General features: G+C 47.0%; 1 protein-coding gene across 6 annotated transcripts in view; it reads left to right on the forward strand.

Annotated features, from left to right (window-relative positions):
- The window catches only part of PPP1R7 (protein phosphatase 1 regulatory subunit 7), a 46,525-nt gene that overhangs the window by 14,758 nt on the left and 15,776 nt on the right, over positions 1-15,991 (forward strand). For 2 of the 6 annotated variants that reach the window (XM_025405536.1, XM_025405537.1), the window contains 2 exons: positions 1,830-1,934; positions 5,288-5,374. In XM_025405536.1, the coding sequence (XP_025261321.1) occupies positions 1,830-1,934; positions 5,288-5,374 (192 nt within the window). Of the gene's footprint in view, positions 1-1,829; positions 1,935-2,528; positions 2,659-5,287; positions 5,375-11,055; positions 11,129-12,813; positions 12,819-15,991 lie in introns of those variants that run through there. The other 4 variants (XM_025405539.1, XM_025405542.1, XM_025405540.1 and 1 more) reach the window with 3 other exon arrangements.

Consider the following 15,991-nt stretch of genomic DNA (forward strand, 5'->3'; position numbering starts at 1 on the left):
AAATTAAGAATAAAAAAAAAAAAAAAAAAAAAAAAAAAAAAGAAAGTTCTTGGCCTGGTGCAGTGGCTCACACCTGTAATCCCAGCACTTTGGGAGGTCGAGGCAGTCAGATCACCTGAGCCCAGGAGTTCAAGACCAGCCTGGGCAACATAGCGAGAGCTCATCTCTAAAAAACTTAAAAATATAAAAAAGAGTTCTTAGGCCAGGTGTGGTGGCTCATGCTTGTAATCCCAGCCCTTTGAGAGGCCAAGGCGGGCAGTTCATTTAAGGTCAGGAGTTCGAGACCAGCCTGGCCAACGTGGTGAAACCTCATCTCTACTGAAAATACAAAAATTAGCCAGGCATGGTGGCAGGCGCCTGTAATCCCCACTACTCAAGAGGATGAGGCAGGAGAAGTGCTTGAATCCAGAAGGAAGGGGTTGCAATGAGCCAAGGTAGGTCCACCGCACTCCAGCCTGGCAACAAAGCGAGACTCCATCTCAAAAAAAAAAAAAAAAAAAAAGTTATTTGAGTTTAATGTGAGTTGTAGTATGTACTAAAAGAAAGTAGAGGCCGGGCGTGGTGGCTCATGCCTGTAATCCCAGCACTCTGGGAGGCCGAGGCAGGTGGATTACTTGAGGTCAGTAGTTCAAGACCAGCCTGGCCAACGTGGTGCAACCCCCATCTCTACTAAAAATACCAAAATAAATATTAGGTATGATGGCAGGCGCCTATACTCCCAGCTACTCAGGAGGCTGAGGCAGGAGAATTGCTTGAACCCAGGAGGCAGAGGTTGCAATAAGCCAAGATTTCACCACTGCACTCCAGACTGGGTGACAGAGCGAGAGTCCATCTCAAAAAAAAAAAGAAAAGAAATAGGAAATTATAATCAATTTACTTTAAAATATTCAGGAATTTTTACACTTTAAAATTATTAAATCAGGTAAACCTTCACCAAGTATATCTTTTAACAATGAGTTTGTTTTTTGTTTGTTGTTTCTTTCTTTTTTTTTTTTTTAAATGGAGTTGTGCTCTTGTTGCCCAGGCTGGAGTGCAGTGCAGTCTCGGCTCACTGCAACCTCAGCCTCCTGGGTTCAAGCGATCCTCCTGCCTCAGCCTCCCAAGGAGCTGAGATTACAGGTGTGCACCACCACACCCAGCTAATTTTTTGTATTTTTAGTAGAAACTGGTTTCACCATGTTGGCCAGGCTGGTCTCAAACTCCTGACCTCAGGTGATCCTCCTGCCTTGGCCTTCCAAAGTGCTGCGATTATGGGTGAGAGCCACCGCACCTGGTCTAACAATGAATTCTTTATATAAAAAACGTAATTCCCATGCATGAATTTTAGCTCAGTACAGCAGGCTCAAAATTTTGATCCTCTTTTTCTCTCTACATGAGTCCCATTCTAGCATGTTTGTTTTGTTTTGTTTTTTGAGATGGAGTCTCACTCTGTCGCCCAGGCTGGAGTGCAGTGGCGCAATCTTGGCTCACTGCAAGCTCCACCTCCCGGGTTCACACCATTCTCCTGCCTCAGCCTCCCGAGTAGCTGGGACTACAGGCGCCCGCCACCACACCTGGCTAATTTTTTGTATTTTTAGTAGAGACAGGGTTTCACCATGTTAGCCAGGATGGTCTTGACCTCCTCACCTCGTGATTCCGCCCACCTTGGCCTCCCAAAGTGCTGGAATTACAGGCATGAGCCACCGCGCCCGGCCCCATTCTAGCATGTTTTAAGTGAAATGCTCTATTCTTAGAATTCTTCAAGATAACACAAAACCTCATTTCCTAAAAGCCGTTTCATTTTGTACCCTCTGTATTGTTCTGACAGCTGTGTGCTCTCCCTCTTGCAGAGCAACCGGCTGACCAAGATCGAGGGTCTGCAGAACCTGGTGAACCTGCGGGAGCTGTACCTTAGCCACAATGGCATCGAGGTCATCGAGGGCCTGGAGAACAATGTAAGACACCCACTGTCTGTCTGGGGCTGTGTGGGCGGTGGGCACCAGGCGGGCAGGCACCTGGCAAGCCAGCACACACGGGCCTCTTGGGCCAGTGTCAGGAAGATGCCCTGCCTCTGGAGGTTTATCAGAAAGACCTTCCCATCCTAAAAACTAAGGGACCCCTCCTTACACTGAAAAGCGCAGGAGCTGTGTGTGCCTGTCGGCCCTCTGCCCTGAGTGTGCCTTGAAGGGTTGACGCTTTATGTGGAATTTCAGCACAGGCTTCCATAGGCTCCCTCAGTGGGGCAGCATCCACTGCACACCCACCGTCACTGCAGGCATTTTGCAGGATTTGAAAAAAAAAAACCCAACCTGCTCATAAAGGGCCCTGTATGAGGGTGACTGGCACTCCTCTAGGCCACTGACCTTCTGCCCATGGCCCCACTGGCCTCAGCCCCTACTTTCCAGCCCACAGAGAGCACAGGACCAGCTCTCAGTCCCAGCCCCCTCCTCCTCTTACAGTATGAACAGCTTCCTCCTCCCCCATTCTGCACTGCCTGCTGTCTACACCTGTCCATGCTCCTCCCGCCCTCCCTGGCCCTTCTCACTCAGGTGCAGGACAGCCTCACATACTGAGTGGAAGTGTGCTCACAGAGCCCCCACCCTCCTCAGCTGCCTCAGGCTCACCCTACTCTGCCCCAGTGCAGTGTTCAAGACAAATAAAAGACTTTTTCTCATTCAATTTTACTTGTTTTTTTCTGTTTCGTTAAATTGCCATCAAATATAACCAGATTGGTCTGTAAACATAGTGTTTCAATCTCATTAGGCCTTTGTGCCTCAACCCCAGGGCCTAGTTGGCATCAGTAAATTTCACCAACACCTGCATAAAATTTTGGAAAAATTCACATTTGCCTGTGGAAAGTTTAGTCACCTTCCTTTGACTTTGCACTGAAATTAAAAGTTTATAAAACTAGCATGCAAACCAAGTGTTCACCTGTGTGGTTTAGAGACATGCCTGCAATGGAATGGCGCTGAGGACTGTGTGGCAGGGGCTGGGGTTGGGGCTGGGCGGGGTGCGCAGCAGGGAGCCCATGCTCAAGGGAGCCCTGGTGCCCTCCTGCACCCTGGCCTCCCCGAGCCAAGGCCCCGCAGTCTCCACCAAGCATCCACCAGGAGACAGACAATCTGCAGCACAGTTCAAATAAGCAGCCAGTCTCAGGAAAACTGGAAAGAAGTATAACTCAGAATTTTACCAGTGGAAGTGCTACACTGTGAGCTTGGTTAACCACCAGATTATTCTTGGGCCTTTGAAACAAAACAGAAAAAAAAAAAAAAAATGCTTGTATTAAAGGTAATGACGTTATTGTAATCTTCATCGTGATCAAATGTAACAGTCTTTCCTCTGCCATTTTTTTCAACTAAAGATCAGACAAATACTTTCTCCTAAGTTTTGTTTCTTAATTTATCTGGAATTTATTTTTATGGTGGGAAATAAAGTAAATGTAGTTTTGTCCCAGATGGGAATTTAGATGACGCCCCCCAACCCAGTGTCTCATGACTCCTGTCTCGTTCTGCAGTGTCTCCTCCAGCTCGGGGCTCTCCTGTTGGTCTAGAATATGTTTGCAGTGGTCCCTGACAGGTGTCGTTTCTGTGGCGTTGTGTCATGCCCTTTGGTGTGCCTGCTCTCCTCACCCTGTTCCGTTCTTTTTTTCTATTTCTTAAGCAGTTCTTACTAGTTTGCTTTGGATGAGTTTTCACAACATTGTCCAACTCCCCTAGAAAAACGTGAAATAGTGTTGAGTGCATACCTGGATCTCTGAACTCAGAGATGTGGGACCGGTTCTGACAGCCAGAGCCCACCACCAACTCTGCCCCTCGTGCTGAGCCTTAGTACTTGGACCTCACGAGGCTCAAATCCTGCGTGTGTTCCAGGCCACTTTCATTTTGCCAGTTTCTGGGCTTGCATACCAGATGACCATGAGCATCTCAGAACGGTGCAGAGTGTGGGGAAGAGCTGCTGTCTGCTAGAGAGGCCTGTTCCAGCCCCACCGCCAGGCGATGTGTTGTTGGATTGCCCACGGTCGCGTCCTCTGCAACATTTTCCTGCAGTCCTTTTGCTCTGAACCTGCCCCACTGAGCTCCTCCCTCGCACACTGTGGAGCCTGATACTCTGTGAGCAGACCTGACCAGGGCACCAAGATGGGGTGGTTTGAAGGCACCTCCTAGGTAGCATGCCATGCATAGCCTGCTGGAGAGTGGCATCAGAATTGACACGCACAGCTGGTGCCAGCTGGCGCGCTGGGTGCCAAGGCAGCAAGGGTGGCATAGCCAGAGAAGCTCCCAGGCCACAGCCATAGTGCTTTTGAATTGGGCAAGCTACTGGCTGGGTACGTTTCGAGGAGATGCGGGGAGGAGTGTCTGCTTTTGAGACATTTTTTAACTTTCCCTTAAAACTTGGAAGGCTTTGGAATTGGAATACCAAAAATGCAGTAGAAAACCAAGGAAGGGACTAGGAAGGAGCAGAGCGTGAGGGCAGAGAAGGGAATGAACTTTGTCAGAGGTTCTCGGACAGCTTGTAAACATTTTCGTTTTGATGAAAAACAAAAGTATTACCCAGGCTTAGATAATGTGTATTGGAAAGTGAGTAACTGATGTGCATTTTCAAAGTAAAAGATCCTAAAAACACACTTTTGTCTCCCAGTGGGGACACACACCCTGCAGCAGATGCTCAGCAGGCCCAGCACCCAGTCCTCGGCACCCAGTCCTCAGCACCCAGTCCTCAGCACGGGTCTTTTCTCTGCACTCATGCTCCTGGCAGCCTCTTCCGAGACAAGAGTTTAGACTTGGGATCCGAGAGTCCTGCTTTCCCACTGCTACTATGCACGTGGGCAGATTCTTAGCCCCACTAAGCCCCAAGTTCCTCATCCCTAAATGAAAGGAGGAACTTTGTTTTGAAGATTACTTGGTTGTACATTTCCTTGTGATGAGCACTAAGTAAATGTGACTACAATTGTCAGCCTTTCTTCAGAGCGTCAGGGGGTTACTTGGTTCTTCCTGGGACCATCAGTCTCACCAGGGGCCTCAATGGACAGGGATCTGAGAGCACTGGGCTTGGAGTCTGACACAGTCTCAAATTCCAGCGATCAGGAAAGCTCAAGGAGGTAGCTGGGCAGGCTCTGATGGAAACACTGTCCCAGGGAGGGCTGCAGGAAGCAGGCAGGTCTCGTCACCCTCCATAGCATGCCCTTATCCTGTGAGGGCAGAGAGGGTAGTGCACCTGCAGCCCTAAGGTCAGCACTTGACACTGCCTGTGTGGTCATGCAAATCACGTTGGTCAGAGGTAATCCAGGAAACATTTTATTTCCTTTTAGAACAAACTCACGATGTTGGACATTGCATCAAATAGAATCAAAAAGATTGAAAATATCAGCCATCTAACAGAGCTGCAAGAATTCTGGGTAAGTTTAATATACGCTGGGGTTGATGACACTTCGACTAAACTGGTCTCGCTGATTAAAATGTCGTATGAGTGAATACGAGAATCTCCTGTAAGCCTTCCTGCTGAGTGGCTCCGTCCGCCATGAGATTTGGGGTGGGCGCCTTTGTAGACTTGTGTTGGGTGTTGTCTGTGCTCCTCAGAGCATGAGCCACAGATCAGCAGCCTTGACATAGCTTGTAAGAAATGCGGGCCGGGCGCGGTGGCTCACGCCTGTAATCCCAGCACTTTGGGAGGCTGAGGCAGGCGGATCACAAGGTCAGGAGATCGAGACCACGGTGAAACCTCGTCTCTACTAAAAATACAAAAAATTAGCCGGGCGCGGTTGTGGGCGCCTGTAGTCCCAGCTACTCGGGAGGCTGAGGCAGGAGAATGGCGGGAACCCGGGAGGCGGAGCTTGCAGTGAGCTGAGATCCGGCCACTGCACTCCAGCCTGGGCGACAGAGCGAGACTCCGTCTCAAAAAAAAAAAAAAAAAAAAAAAAAGAAATGCAAAATCCTGGGCCCCACCATAGCCCAGATGCAAACTGAGTCAAAATCTTTGCTTTACAAGACTCCAGGTGATTGCAGTACACACAGAGGTTGGAGAAGCCCTGATCTAGGTATGGGTAGAACCTAAAATTGTCATTTGACCAGATGGTTTCCAAACCTCAGCAGAGAGGCAGACACATTCCCTGCAGCTATATTCCAGCACCACAAAAGGAAATGTTGGATGGGTTTCTGCAGTTAGCCATCTTGGAATTTGCCTTGTATTTGTCTCGTCACAGGTATGGTTTCAGGAGTAGCGTTGTGGTGTCAGCAGGAAGAGAAACAGAATATAATAAGTTTTTGCACTTCCTCTAAACGGGTTGGGAAATGATCCCCGAGTTGAAGTCTTCAGTATTAGGATTCCCTTGGAGAATTCTCCTAAGGCTTATTGCCTTTCCCCTAGCATGTGGCCCCTGCAGAGATTATGGCGCAGGTGTCACCCTGTGATGCTGTGAATGTAGTAGTGTCCTCAGATACATTCAGTCTAATCCAGGATTCATGCAGAGTGTAAGGCATCATTCTTCCTTGTCTCTCCTCTAGCTGTGCTGCTGACCCTGCTTATGTCCTGTGCGTTCTCCTTTCCCCATCTTAAAAGGTCATCCAAGTTTCCCTAGAACACAGATGGCCTGCTGCAAATGTTCCTTGCCCCTTATTGGTGGCACTGGGTCTTGAGTAGTGTCATGATGTGATACCAGAGCATGTCTGGGAAGATGCGAGTCAGAATTTGGCAGGTGATAAAGATGTCCCAGGCCAGGGGGAGCCTCAGTGAGTCCAGGTGGGTCTATGTGCAGCCCACCCTTGAAGGAAGGTGTGGCTGGTGGGAGGCTGGTTGGATCAGCGCATAGGGAGCTGGCAAAGAAGCCAGGGAACCACACAAAGAAACCAAACAACAGGAATAAGGAGTCCAGAGACAGAGGACCTAGGTAATAGGGAAAGGGCACCTGGCAAAAAATTAGGGAGCAGGTTTGGGAAATGAGCTGATACGGAAACAATGTTCCTGAAGCTTACGATTCCTTCTGCATGCCCTGCCAAGGAACAGAGCATGGGGCACACAGTACTGAGACCACAGGCAGGGGCCAACCTGGGCACCACAGCTAGCAGGGAGGCAGGCAGGCTGGTGATCCATCACTAGGGGCCAGATAGTGCCTGACCCTGTGACACAGAAGAATCCTGTTCCTTAGACCACCAAAAATAGTAAAAAAAAAAAAAAAAAAAAAAAAAAGCCAGATTTTGCACAGTGCTTTATAGTGTCTATACCTCTTTCCATTCTGATCCAATTATCACAGCAATCATGTGGATAAGATCATATTACCCCATTTTACAGGTAAAGAATTGCATTCCAGGAAGGAAAGCTGCAGACCAGGAACTCTCAAACTCAGTTCCATGCTCATATCACATTTGAGATGCACATCATTAGTCTCTAAAGCAGAAATAGAAAACCAGTCTTAAAGTTTCTGACAACCCAGATACTGTGTTTGTTGATTTTTCTCCCTACTTGTTCTGATTACTGAGAGGAGAATGTTGAAACCTTCCAATTATAATTGGCAGTGGATCCATTTCTCCGTTCAGTTCTATCAGTTTTTGTTTCTTGTATTTTGAAAGTCTGTTATCAGGTGCATACATATTTAGGATTGAGGATTTCTTGATGAATTGATCCATTTATCATGTGAAATGTTCTTCTTTATTGCTGTCCTCTTTATCCTTGTCCTGGAAGTATATCTTGTCTGTTATTAACATAGCCACTTCATCTGTCTTATGATTAGCGCTCTCATGGAATCTTTCTCCATCCATTTACTCTTAACCTGTGCCTTTATAATTAAAATGTGTTTTTTTGTAAAAAGTATGTAACTAGGTCTTGCTTTCTTGTCCAGTCTGACAATCTCTGCCTATAAGTGGTGTGTTTAGACTGCTTACATTTAATATAATTACATTTAATTACATTTTGTGAAATGGTTGAGTTTAAGTCTATCATCTTAGTATTTGCTTTTTATTTGTCTCATCTATTCTTTGTTTACTCTTTCCTGCCTACTTTTTGGAGTGAGATTTTTTTTTTAATTTTTGGCAGTCTATTTTAACTCTATTATTGGCTTATTTGCTATACCTCTGTACTAGTGTTTTCTTGTTGCTTGTTTGAAGGGAGGGTTGTTTTAGTGATTAGAATTTAAAAATGGATTTTTAATTTATCACCATCTGTATATTTTACATTTAAATATCTTATGATTCCCATGATACCTTATCTTTTAAAGAAATTTAAAAATGGCCAGGCACAGTGGCTCATGCCTGTAATTCTAGCACTTTGGGAGGCCGAGGTGGGTGGATCACCTGAGATCAGGAGTTTGAGACCAGCCTGGCCAACATGGTCTGTCTCTACTAAAAATATAAAACTTGGCTGGGCACGGTGGCACATGCTATAGTCCCAGCTACTCAGGGGCTGAGGCAGGACCATCACTTGAACCCAGGAAGTGGAGATTGCAATGAGCCAAGATCGCACCGCTGCACTCCAGCCTGGGCAAAAAAGCGAAACTCCGTCTCAAAAAAAAAAAAAAAAAATTTAAAAACAAGAAAATTCACTTATTTTACCATTTCTGGCATTGTTGATTCTTTTGTGTGGATCTCAGTTTCCACTTGGTATTTCCCTTCCACCTGAAGAATTCTGTTTTTTTGTCGTTGTGTATTCTGCAGTAAACCAATCCTTCAGCTTTTATTTGTTTGAAAAATCTATTTAATTTGCCTGCATTTTTGAAGTTTAATATTATGGATACACAATTCTAGCTTGACAGGTTTTTTTTTTTTTTTCCTTTTTAAGCACATTAAATACTTTATTCCTTTTTTTTTTTTTTTTTTTTTTTTTGAGACGGAATCTCGCTCTGTCGCCCAGGCTGGAGTGCAGTGGCGGGATCTCAGCTCACTGCAAGCTCCGCCTCCCCGGTTCACGCCATTCTCCTGCCTCAGCCTCCTGAGTAGCTGGGACTACAGGCGCCCGCCACCTCGCCCGGCTAGTTTTTTGTATTTCTTAATAGAGACGGGGTTTCACCGTGTTAGCCAGGATGGTCTTGATCTCCTGACCTCGTGATCCGCCCGTCTTGGCCTCCCAAAGTGCTGGGATTACAGGCTTGAGCCACCGCGCCCGGCCAATACTTTATTCCTTCATCCTCTAGTTTGCATTATTTCTCCTTTATAAAATTTTTATTCTTTTAAAAATATTTTTTAAAAATAAATAGAGATGGGGCCGGACGTGGTGGCTCACGCCTGTAATCCCAACACTTTGGAAGGCCGAGGCAGGTGGATCACCTCAGGTCAGGAGTTTGAGACCAACCTGACCAACATGGCGAAACCCTGTTTCAACTAAAAATACAAAAATTAGCTGGGTGTGGTGGCACGTGCCTGTAGTCCCAGCTACGGGGGAGGCTGAGACAGGAGAATCGCTTGAATCCAGGAGGCAGAGGTTGCCGTGAGCCAGGATGGTGCCACTGTAGTCCAAGCTGGGCAACAGAGTAACACTCTGTCTCAAAAAAAAAAAAAAAAAAAGGGCGGGATCGTGCCATGTTGCCCAGGCTGGTCTCGAACTCCTGGGCTCAGACAGTCCTCCTGCCTCAGCCTCTTAAAGGGCTGAGAGTACAGGTGTGATCCACCACACATGGCCCTGGTTTGCATTATTTCTAATAAGTCAGCAGTCATTTTTATCATCTGTTTTCCTCTGGCTGCTTTTTAAATGGTCTTTTTAATCATTCTTACTTTGTTTTGTTTTTTGCAACTTGAATAGAATGTGCCATGGTGTAGTTTATTTTCTTGGATGTGTTAGGGTTCACTGGATCTGTGAATTTATGGTTTTCATCAAATGTGGAAAGCTTCTGGAAATTATTTTCTCTGAAACGGTTCCTGCCCCTGCTCCCCGACCCCCGTTTCTCTCTGAAAACCCAGTTATGCATGTTCCTCTGGTGCTAGGGAGGCCCCGAGGCCATTTCCTCCACCCAGCTCCACCCCTTGGGCTTTCATCTTGCTGTGCTTGTTTGTGTAATTTCTGTTGTTAAATCTTCAGATCATGATCTTTTCATCTGTAGTATCCTATCTGCTGTTAAGCCCATGTCATGAATTTTTTATTTCAGATGTTGTATTTTTCTCAACTCTAAAAGAACATTTAGCTTTTTTTTTGGGGGGGGGGGTAGATTATTTTTCTCTCTTCATTAGATTTGTGTTTTCCTTTAAGTCCTTCCTTCTTCACGCCTTGTAATTTTTTATTAGATCCTGGGCTTTATGGTGTTCAATTGTTGAACGTCGAACTTATGTTGTTTTCCTTCAAAACATATTGGACTTTTTCTGACAGGCAATTAAGTTACAGCTTGATCCTTTTGAGGCTTGTTTTTAAGCTTTATTAGAGCACATCTAAATAGTCTATCCCATAAGATTAATCTAGAGCTGTTTTGAAGCTGTGGCCCTCCTGGGATCTCTAGTGAAAATCCTGGGTATTTAAGTTCTCTCCACTGTGGTTGGTGGGAACACAAACATGGAGCTGCTGTGGGTGAGCTCTGGGCATTCTGCAGCTCGGGACTCCCTAGTCGTTCTTCGACCAGCCTTTAGCTTTTCACGCTGCCTAGCACAGCTTCATCTTCGGTCCAGGATTCAGGAGGACACCATGTGGATTTCTGGAGGCTTTTTCCCTACATAGCTCACTCCTATCTATGCATTCCAGCTCCCTTTGCCTCCCCAAACTACAATCACCATCTCAACTCGCTGTGGCCACCAAGCTCTGCTTGGCTTCCGCCTCCTTGTGGTCCTGAAAGTTCCTCCAGGCAGAAGGCCAGGCAGAAGGCCAGGATGACCACACCGCCCACCTCATTTGTTTCCTGTCTCTCAAGAATCAATGTTCTGTGTTGCTTGTTGTCCAATGTATAAAAACAATTATTTCATATATTCCATCCTATTTTCCTATTTTCTTTCTCTTTTTTTTTTTTTTTTTTTTTTGAGACGGAGTCTCGCTCTGTCCCCCAGGCTAAAGTGCAGTAGAACTATCTCACTGCAAGCTCCGCCTCCCGGGTTCACTGCCTCAGTCTCCTGACTAGCTGGGACTACAAGTGCCCACCACCATGCCCGGCTAATTTTTTGTGTATTTTAATAGAGACGGGGTTTCACCGTGTTAGCCAAGACAATCTCAATCTCCTGACCTCATGATCCGCCTGCCTCGGCCTCCCAAAGTGCTGGGATTACAGGCATGAGACACTGTGCCCGGCCTATTCTATCCTATTTTCTAGTAGCTTGTGACAAAGGCAGGAGCCCAGCACCAGCTATTCTGTCATGGCTTGAAACAGAAGTCCTACTTATTTATTTTACTTTTGTGTCTGTCTCCCGCACTGTAGAATATAAACCTCATAAGGGCAGGAAAATTTGTGTTTGGTTTACTTTGTTTTCCCTCCCAATTTCTTTATTGTGGTAAAACATGCATAAAATAAAACTTACCAGCTTAACCATGTTTAAGTGTACAGTAACTGGTATTCAGCACATTCATAATGGTGCACAGCCATCACCACCATCCATCTCCAGGACTCTTTTCATATTATAAAACTGAAACTCTGTACCCATTAAAAAATAACTCCCTATTTTCCCCTTCCCAGACTTTGACAATGACCGTTCTACTTTCTGTCTCTATGAATTTGATTACAAACCTCATATCACTGGAATCATGCAGTATTTACTTTTGTGACTGGCTTACTTCACTCAGCATATTGACCTGAAGATTCATCCATTCTGTAGCGTGTGTCAGAATTGCCTTTCTTTTTAAAAAGGCCAAATAATATTCTGCTGTATGAATATTGTTTTGTTCACTCTTGTCTTACCAGCATCTGGAATAGTGCCTGATACATTTCTTTTTTGAGACAGGGTCTCATTCTGTCACCGAAGCTGGAGTGCAGTAACGTGATCATGGCTTACTGAAGCCTTGACCTCCTGAGTTCAAGTGATTCTCCCACCTCAGCCTCCCGAGTAGCTGGGACTGCAGGTGTGCACCCGTAAACCTGGCTACATTTGTGGGTTTTTTTTTTTGACATGGAGTTTTGCTCTTGTCACCCAGGCTGCAGTGCAATGATGCAATCTCACTGCAACCTCCGCTTCCCATGTTCAAATGATTATCCTGCCTCAGCCTCCTGAGTAGCTGGGATTACAGGTGCACGCCACCACGCCTGGCTAATTTTTGTATTTTTAGCAGAGATGGGGTTTCATCATGTTGGCCAGGCTGGTCTCAAACTCCTCACCTCAGGTAATCAGCCCACCTCGGCCTCCCAAAGTGCTGGGATTACAGGAGTGAGCTACCACGTCTGGACCATTTTTAAATTTTTTGTAGAGACAGGGTCTCACTGTGGTGTCCAAGCTGGTCTCAAACTCCTGAGCTCAAGCAATCCTCCTTCCTGGTCCTCCCAAAGTACTGGGATTACAGGTGTGAGCCACCATGCCCAACCAATGCCCAAAACATATTTGAATGAACAGAAGGAACATAGAAAAGGCTGGCCAACTGGGTGGAGGCCAGCTACAGATAACATTGGAAAATATGTTACCCACATGTGTCAGATGCAGGGCTAACATTCTTACATTAAAAACAGCTCACACAGAGGTACCACTTGAAAACTAGGGGTATTCACAGAGTAAGAAGTAACAGTTGCTTATAAATACATAAAGCATTTCCTATCTCTCTTTTTTTTTTTTTTTTGTTTTGAGACGGAGCTTTGCTCTGTCACCCAGGCTAGAGTGCAAAGGCACCATCTTAGCTCACTGCAACCCCCACCTCCCAGGTTCAAGCGATTCTCCTGCCTCAGCCTCCTAAGTAGTTTGGATTGCAGGTGCCTGCCACCACCACTCCTGGCTAATTTTTGTATTTTTAGTAGAGAGGGGGTTTCACCATGTTGGCCAGGCTGGTCTCAAACTCCTGGCCTCAAATGATCCGCCTGCCTCGGCTTCCCAGAGTGTTAGGATTACAGGCGTGAGCCACCGTGCCTGACCATATCTCATTAATTTTTAAAATATACTAAAACAACGAGATATACAGTGTTATCTGTCAGGTTGTCAAAGACTCTTGTAGAATGCAGTTGCAACCAGCCTGTGATGGCAGCAGGCACTCTCAAGACTGCTGAGATAGCTGTGTTTTGTACAAGTTTTCTGTAGGGTGTTTAGAGCCTTAAAAATACCACATGCAGCCGGGCACGGTGGCTCACATTTGTAATCCCAGCACTTTGGGAGGCCGAGGCAGGTGGATCACCTGAGGTCAGGAGTTCGAGACTGGCCTGACCAATATGGTGAAACCCCATCTCTACTAAAAATACAAAAATTAGCCAGGCGTGGTGGCATGCACCTGTAGTCCCAGCTACTCGAGAAGCTGAGACAGGAGAATTGCTTGAACCCAGGAGGTGGAGGTTGCAGTGAGCCGAGATCGCACCACTGCACTCCAGCGTGGGCAACAGAGTGAGACTCCATCTCAAAAAAAGAAAATAAGGCTGGGCACAGTGGCTCATGCCTGTAATCCCAGCACTTTGGGAGGCCGAGGTGGGCGGATCACAAGGTCGGGAGATCAAGACCATCCTAGCCAACATGGTGAAACCCTGTCTCTACTAAAATACAAAAATTTAGCTGGGTGTGGTGGCACATGCCTGTAGTCACCGCTACTCGGGAGGCTGAGGCAGGGGAATCGCTTGAACCAGGGAGGCAGAGGTTGCAGTGAGCTGAGATCGTGCCACTGCACTCCAGCCTGGCAACAGAGCTAGACTCCATCTTAAAAAAAAAAAAAAAAAAAAGGCCAGGCACGGTAGGTCAGAAGATCGAGACCCTCCTGGCTAACATGGTGAGACCCCATCTCTACTAAAAATACAAAAAAAAAAAAATTAACCGGGCAGGGTGGTGGGAACCTGTAGTCGCAGCTACTGGGGAGGCTGAGGCAGGAGAATGGTGTGAACCTGGGAGGTGGAGCTTGCAGTGAGCCAAGATAGCACCACTGCACTCCAGCCTGGGTGACAGAGCGAGACTCCATCTCAAAAAAAAAAAAAAGAAGATATCATGGAGAGCTTCCTAACCAAGATTTAAAAATCAGAAGTGGCCAGGTGTGGTGGCTCACGCCTGTAATCCCATCACTTTGGGAGGCCAAGGTGGGTGGATCACAAGGTCAGGAGATCGAGACCATTCTGGCTAACACCGTGAAACCCCATCTCTACTAAAAATACAAAAAATTAGCCGGGTGTAGCGGTGGGCACCTGTAGTCCCAGCTGCTGGGGAGGCTGAGGCAGGAGAATGGTGTGAACCCGGGAGGTGGAGCTTGCAGTGAGCCGAGCTCATGCCACTGCACTCCAGCCTGGGCAACAGAGTGAGACTCCATATCAAAAAAATAAAAAATAAAAATCAGAAGTGAAAAAAGAAAGATGTATCTAATTTTATTAAAAAGTGCATAAGCCAGGCGCGGTGGCTCAAGCCTGTAATCCCAGCACTTTGGGAGGCCGAGATGGGTGGATCACGAGGTCAGGAGATCGAGACCATCCTGGCTAACACGGTGAAACCCCGTCTCTACTAAGAAATACAAAAAACTAGCCGGGCGAGGTGGCGGGCGCCTGTAGTCCCAGCTACTCGGGAGGCTGAGGCAGGAGAATGGCGGGAACCCGGGAGGCGGAGCTTGCAGTGAGCTGAGATCCGGCCACTGCACTCCAGCCTGGGCGACAGAGCGAGACTCCGTCTCAAAAAAAAAAAAAAAAAAAAAAAAGTGCATATATTTTGCATGATGAAAGAGTCCATTGGTCACCTGAAAGGTTAAGGTTATTTTCTACGACATACAAAAAGCTCTTTAAAGTGAAAGAAAGCAATTTAATAGAAAAATCGGTGGAGGATAGCAATAGACAGTTCACCAACGTGGCGCATCTTGCCCCTGCCATATGGGACTTGTTTCAAGCTGACATTCAGGGCCTGGAGGGTGGACTGAGACGAGCACTGCCCTGCGCGGGCCCCCACCCTCTTCCCAGTAACCCAGGGGAAAGGCAGCATCACAGTGACCAAAGGCAGTCGCCAGGGGAGGAGAAACATTTGGCAGGAAAGTTTCCACCCTCACGGTGTCTGATGCTGGCATGGAGCCCATCTGCCCACTTCCCTGCTGGCACAGGGGCATCCCCAGGACCCTCTCAGATGCTCTGTTGGCAGATGCTGCCCGCTCATTTAAGCCAAGTGATGCCATTTGGATTACATCGCAGGCCTGCTCTGTGCCACAGCTGTGCTTCCTCGGCCCTCTTGAGAGAATGCTTTCCTGTAGGCAGTGCCTTGCACAAGCAGCCTGTGCCAGCTTGGCACCCCTGACCCAAGGCTGTCTGGGTGTGAGCTGCAAGGAGTGGGGGGCACAGGCAGGGGCTGCTCAGGAAGAGGCTGTGTGCCTCCCTCCCAGCATGTGTGCCTGGCCTGGGCCCACTTTCTCCACCCCTCAGTCTAGTGATGGCCATTTCATTAGGTTTCAGTTGCATTCCTTTAATTACAGATGAGTCTAACCCTGGTGCCTCTGTTTTCAACCACTTTCTCCTTTCGTTTACTCATGATACTTTCTGCTAGCTTTAGTCCAGTGCATTTGCCCTTTTATTATTAACTTCAGGAGATTCTATCGACGAATGATACTAAACCTTAGTATGTCATTGTGTTGCAAATACTTTGCTTTGTCACGGAGTCTCACTCTGTCGCCCAGGCCGGAGTGCAGTGGCGTGATCTCGGCTCACTGCAAGCTCCACCTCCCGGGTTCACGCCATTCTCCTGCCTCAGCCTCCCGAGTAGCTGGGACTACAGGTGCCCGCCTCCATGCCTGGCTAATATTTTTGTATTTTTAGTAGAGACGGGGTTTCACCGTGTTAGCCAGGATGATCTCGATCTCCTGACCTCGTGATCCGCCCGCCTTGGCCTCCCAAAGTGCTGGGATTACAGGCGTGAGCCCCTGCGCCTTGCCATCTTCAGCTTTCTTTATGGTACTTAGGTCATCATAACTATTGTATTGGCAGATAGATGTCTTTCCTCAGTGTCCTGTGTTTGGTGTTAGTTTAGAGAGGGTTATAAAT

The sequence above is a fragment of the Theropithecus gelada genome, chromosome 12, assembly GCF_003255815.1.
Source record: "Theropithecus gelada isolate Dixy chromosome 12, Tgel_1.0, whole genome shotgun sequence".
In the NCBI taxonomy this organism is placed as follows: Eukaryota; Metazoa; Chordata; class Mammalia; order Primates; family Cercopithecidae; genus Theropithecus; species Theropithecus gelada.